Source organism: Arachis stenosperma, chromosome 2 (genome assembly GCF_014773155.1).
Source record: "Arachis stenosperma cultivar V10309 chromosome 2, arast.V10309.gnm1.PFL2, whole genome shotgun sequence".
NCBI lineage: Eukaryota > Viridiplantae > Streptophyta > Magnoliopsida > Fabales > Fabaceae > Arachis > Arachis stenosperma.
The window spans coordinates 106,842,059-106,848,617 of NC_080378.1; the positions used below are offsets into that span (position 1 = coordinate 106,842,059).

Consider the following 6,559-nt stretch of genomic DNA (forward strand, 5'->3'; position numbering starts at 1 on the left):
GGTGGTGGTGATAATATGTTGGCAATTGCAAGGAGAGTTGAGTGAAATTCAACTATGCACAGCATGTTTGGTCTTGGAATATCTTGAACCTTGCATTGGAATCCCCTCTCTCACATGGATATGATTACTACTTTGAGAACTTGGGAATAAATCATGCATTACTGAAATTATTTGCTCATTCAGCATCATTATTATTATCATTATCATATACTTCTTCAGTTTTAAAATAGGTATGGCTTTTATTTTAATTTAAAATGCATATTTTAATTTTTTAATGAATCTAAAAGTTAAAATTAAAATAACAATTATTTTAAAATAGACAAAATTTATTCAATGAACAGAAATAAAAACTTTTTTTAATCAATTTTTTCGTTTATCACAATAAGTATAGAGAATCTGATCAATCACAATTATACTCTTTATAAATTAGAATGAATAGAGAAAACAAAAGAAAATAAAAAGGGAATTAAAATAAATAAAGAAAACAGAAAGGGAATTAGAATAAATAAAAAAAACAAAAGAAAACAAGAACACGTTAGCGGGTCTCCCTCCTCTCTTTTGTTACTTTTATAAATTAGAATAGATAAATAAAACAAAATAAAACGAAAAGGGGATAACACTTACTCCCTCCTCTCTTTTGTTACTTTTATAAATTAGAATAGATAAATAAAACAAAAGAAAACGAAAAGGGAATAACACTTACTGCATGTTGGTCTTCCCTCCTCTCTTTTGTTGCCTTTATTCATTCTTTCATTTAAAGATAAACAGAAGAGAAAACCCTAGCTAGCCTCCACCGCCACCGAACGGAGTGACCGGTTGCCGCCGTCCGTGGCTGTCCGAAGAGTTTCTCTTTGTACTGTCGGTGTTTTTCCAATTCAGATCCCCTATTTGATGTCTTCTTCATCACTCGGCGCCCATTCTCCGTCGGATTCTTCTTGCTGCTCGCGGTCGTCTTGTCGCCGTCGTCTCGGCGTCATTATCTCGAAGGTCAGTGGCTTTGGTGTGCACCTATTCTTCGATTTTCATTTTATTCTCTGGATCTCTGTTCTAAAATCAACAAATTATTTAATGATTATAGGATTTTGTTTTGTTGAATGATTATTTGATTTTGGGGTTCTAGATCTGTTGTACTGCTGCTGCTTTGTGTTTTTGTGAAATTTGTAGATTATTATTTGATTATTCAGCTCACCGTTGTATGTTTTGTGTTTTAGATTATAGAGAAAAAAAACCAATAACTTGAAACACTTGCACACAAACATGCCCAGTCCTAACAACAGCTTCCCGATGGATCCTTTCTTGGGTCCTTTCCCTGTTCTCAGAACCTTGGTTGTAATCATGGTAAGTCTCTGAACTAATTCATTAATATATGTAATTTAAAACCTAATCCCAAATTGCATGCGATCCATATATAATTAAATTTATCATACAATTGATCCCTCTTTTAATACGTCTTTTCACGTAATTTTTTTTATTTTGTCTAAATCTTATATATTTTTTTATTTGTCTTATGTTGCAATATTTTTTTTGGAGTCAATAAAAATCAATACCTCAAATTTTAAATTAAAGAAAATATGATACTATGTTATAAAATTATTTTTTCTAATAATTTAAGCTCATAAAAAAGACATATGATTTGGATAAAATTATCTTAAATTTGCTAAGTACGATACATGATTTAGAAAACAATAATAAAATGATGAGATTTTTTTCGAAATAAAATAATACAATATCTTTCTTCTGATACATATATTATGTGTATTACTGTACACGTATATATTATTGATTTTTCTGATACATATATTATGGGTATTATTATATACGTATATATATATATATATATTTTTTTTTTCTTAAAGGAAGACATGAATTCAGCTGTTATTTTCATATCTTTTTTTACTCAATTTACTTTTAATTGACAGTATTTATGATATAGAATAAGAGCTGTATTTTCAATTCAAATCTTTTTTTTTTTAAATTATCAAGACAGATTTTTTCTTCTTTTGGATTATGGAAGAAATATGATTTTGGATGCAGTCTAATTTTAAAGTGATTTATCCAAAAATATACCTCTTCTTAGTTGCTATAAAAGCCTAGGAAGTATGGTCTTATACTGTTATCACACATACTTGCTATAATTTACGGCTTGCTCTAATTTTTTTATCTAGAGAAAAAATGGATAGACAATATGATTTGTTAGAGGTGATTGCACCGCCAAAAGAGAGCTGGAAGATTCATGTCAGAATACTTAGACTCTGGTCTTTACCAAAATTCAAAGACCCCAAATCCAGTAGTTCTATTGAAATGGTGTTGATGGATGAGCAGGTACTTCTAATTTATTTATCCACACAATTATTTCTCTATTTTTATACATATATTCCTACATTTGTATGTTCCTCACTCTCATAATTATTACAATTTCAATCTCAACAGTTTTATGGTTTTGTTGTGACCATTCAATTAAAAACTGAACAAGAATAAAACCCATTGTATATTTCCTTGCAAGAAAAGCAAGAAAATTTTTTATAAAAGAATATTTTACAGTAAAAAAAGATTTAAATTTTAACTCTGTTAAATATTGTTTCATTTAAATTTTGTTTCATAAGAAAATTTATATAATTTTAATTATTATCCTTATAATGTCCTATAACAATTAAATAATGCTTTAAAAATTAATGTGTCTTATTTTGGTTTAAATTCTGCATTAAAGAATTTTATTAAGGAAATATAATTTATAAGCCAAAATAATTTATCAATATGATTGTATTATATAATATGTTTATATTTAGTGTATTTCATTTGAATTGGCTGATGCGTCATTTTTTGTTATAGGTATAGAACTAAAAAAAATTGTATTATTTAATAAAATTTTTCTTCAATTTGTTATTGGCTCTGTTTTGTTTTATTTAATTATCTATGTTTTTTGGTACATGCTAATGACATTGAAAGTACTTTCTTTTTATTTTGATACAAGTCAAACATGACTCTAATATATAATTAGTAATTATGGGTATTGTTAGCGTATAATATATATATATATATATTATTTTAGATGTTTTTTTATTAGAATTTATTGAATACTTTTAGAATACAGATTTTTTGACTATATGATTATATCTGCTATTTTTGTAATTGACTAAAAGAACAAGAAAGTAATTGACTAATTGACCTGTATATCAAACAATAGTCATTGGCGTTCAGCGACCTTACTCCTCAAGTTATTATTATTTGGGTGGGGATCAATCATCGTATTTTAAAAAAGATACAATAATTTAAGCTTCTTGGTGGTGTTTTTTTTTTTAAATGTTTAACATGGATTCCAAAATACCAGTACACTTAACATTTTTTTTTCTTCCAATTTTATAATTTAGTATTAACTCGAAGGATAGCGATTTTACCAACTTCTAATTAATAGAATCACTTATTTATTATATGCTATTTTCAACTTATTCTTAATGAAAATTTTTTTATGAAAAATAAAATAATCAAATAAAAAGGTTTCATTATCAATTTTAAGAATGATAAATTTTCAATATTCAATTATATTCTCATGTAGCATTATTTTAAGATTCTAATAGTGAACTATTAATTTTATTAAAGGTGACTTATGTTTAATTGTCTTGATTTTTAATAAAATTAATTAAATAAATTATATAATTTTGTGAAATTATTCCAATTATATTATTACTTAAAATTTTTTTTCTCTTTGTTGATAAAAACTCTCTTCTTTCTCCTGGTAACACACAGTTAGATGATGTGGGAGAGTTGCTGTTGTTGTCTCTACTTTGACAACAGTGACCCTCCACTCTCCCTCCTCCCCCCCTTAAAATCGAGATTTAGAGAAAAATTTTGATTCATGAAGTTGTTTAGAGATCAGAAAAATATTCAGAAATAGAAGTGGTTCACGAAAAAGATAGCACAAGTTTTAAGCAATCATGACATGGGACCGATATATATTAATCATATTCTAGGCCATAACTATTTATTAACAGTATTCTATATTTTTATTTTTAATATATATGAAGCAACTTTATCTTCAATATGATGAAGTCATGTCACAATGAGATCCCCATCTTGCTTGCGACTTACATGTATCAGAAAAATTAATCTTTGCCTTCTATTTTGTTGTATTTTATTTCATCAATTTTTTAGGTAATTTAGTATATGTCCTCATTAAGAGTCAATTTAAATGAAAATAATTCAATCCAAATACCAAGTCTTTCAATAAGTGTGACTAGCACGCATATATATATAGAAAAGAACACAATCTAGGTGCAAAATATAAAACTAACTCTTCTTTTTGTAAAAAATGTACACCAGGAAAAAGAAAAAGATTCAAAAGGTTTCACTGTCGGTCATGAGGAACTATAATGGAAAAGAGAATCATTTAAATTGAGAATGGAGGGAGGGATATTTGGCCAATAAAGAGGGGATTTTGAGAGACTTTTAGCAAACTTTTTAAAATGTTCTAATTAGATATACAGTTAAAATTAAATATTCTAATTATTTTCAATATATAGTTAAATATATGTTTAAAATATAACGATAGTATATATTAAAGTATTAAACATTTGAATCCATTATGTGTATATTCTTCCTTTGGTTGCATATAAATCTGTTATTAATGTTTAATACTTAATATTCTAGATTTAAATCATATTTTTAATTTATTCAGTTATAAATATTGAAAGAAAATTTTTATATAAATTTTGTTTGTTTATTTAGTTGGAGTTTATTGGTACTGGGTGTAGAAAGTGAATAAAATAGGGAACAACTATGCATGCTTCTGTAGGTGAGGATCTGATATCTGTGTTCGAGTCATTGATATCGGAAGGAACTGTGTATGTTTTTACATACTTTGGAGTTAACAACAACTGTGGGTTGTATCGCACAACATCGCATCAATTTCGGTTATTTTTTCAAGATAGAACTACTGTCTTACCCTCTTTCTGTGATGCAATACCATTATATGGTATTAAGTTGGTCCCTTTTAGGGAAATTATGGGATACTCTCCTCATCATCCTTTTTTGGTTGGTAAGTGTATAATTTATGGCAAGTACACAAGTTGATTTTTTTTCATTATGACAAAATATCACTAAAAGGTGTGATTTGGGCACATTTTTCTATTTGATATTTATTTAAGACGTTGCTGGAGTTATGGCCGGCGTAGAGGGTGAGAGAAAATACATGAACGATGGCAAACTTATTAACATGATGGTCATTCGTATTGAGAATGACGGGTGCGTTTTTTCCAACAATCCTTACTCACCACTTAATATATTTAAATAAGTAATCTTTTATTTTCTAAATAATTTGCATTCCTATACAGTTTACAGCTTAATATTGTTGTTCTTGGAGAGATGGTGGACCGGATCAAGAATTTTCTAGCATCGGGCGATCAACAACTGCCAATAGTTATTCTTCAATTTGCAAGAGTAAAAAATACTGGAGGTACGTGAGTATTTGATTACTATCAAATGATTATATTCTTATTGTAACTATTTCTATTAATTATTGAGATGCAAAATGGGTGGCTCATGAAAGGTTGTCAATAGAAGGAAGGTTATGCCATCAATATTTTCATATAGTAAAAACTGTTGAGATAAGTAGAGATTTTTTTAAATATCATTGGAAATTCTCTTTTTTGTTTTTAATTTCTAAAATTTAATTGGTTGAAGTGATACAAACTATTATTATTAAAATTGGATAAACGAGGTATCAGCAGTTTTTTTTTCTTCGTTGATTGTAAATCCTATGTTGAATTACTCGAGAATTAATTAATCAATATATAATTTTAAACTATATTTCTGTTATTATATAATACTTTTTATTATTTTATATTTGCATTGAATATTTTTTTTATATGTCATTGCTAAAATAAAAAGTTTTAATAATTAATTAGGTTCACCGTAGGTTATAGTTATTTTTTTTAAATCTAAGTACACTTTTGGTTACCTTCCATTCGATAATTCTTCTGTCATGTATAATTGTACAACTCATTTAAACAATGATTGTTATATATAGGTACCAATATTGTGCAGAACATTATGTATGGTACTAGACTCTTGATAAATCCAGATATTCCTGAGGCTTTGATGCTTCGAAAAAGGTATTGTAATAATATTGTGAATTATTTATGGTTGTGCATATTGACTGTATTTTTGTGGCATCGTGATTGATAAGTAGTGTGTACTATAGAGAGATCTCGCAGTACCTGTCTGTAGTTTCTGGCAAACCAGCATATCTTGATGAAGATGAAGTTTTATATTCCATTGGGAGGAAGACAATAAAGGAGTTACGTGCTGCAGCGGATGTGAGTGCTTTACATAAAACTACTTTTTTTCGTTTGGTTAATTTTTTTTAAAAAACTTTCAAACTGTTCCTATATAGGTTGGATTCTATGTTGTTCGGGCCACTGTTCTTGATGTTGAACCCGTTCCAAGTTGGTGGTATAAATCATGTGTTTGCAGCGTGAAGGCAGAAGCTAATGCGGATGAATACTTCTGCGATGGCTGTAATAGGGATGTGAATAATGTGGTTGACAGGTATTACTCTAATTAG

General features: G+C 28.0%; 1 protein-coding gene across 1 annotated transcript; it reads left to right on the forward strand.

The window, feature by feature from the left end:
• The first annotated feature begins 4,773 nt into the window (after positions 1–4,773).
• Positions 4,774–6,559, forward strand: LOC130963409 (uncharacterized). The gene is made up of 6 exons (XM_057889531.1): positions 4,774–5,032; positions 5,142–5,238; positions 5,328–5,449; positions 6,023–6,107; positions 6,185–6,311; positions 6,389–6,559. The coding sequence occupies exons 1-6, from the start codon at positions 4,774–4,776 to the stop codon at positions 6,557–6,559; spliced, it is 861 nt and encodes a 286-aa protein (XP_057745514.1).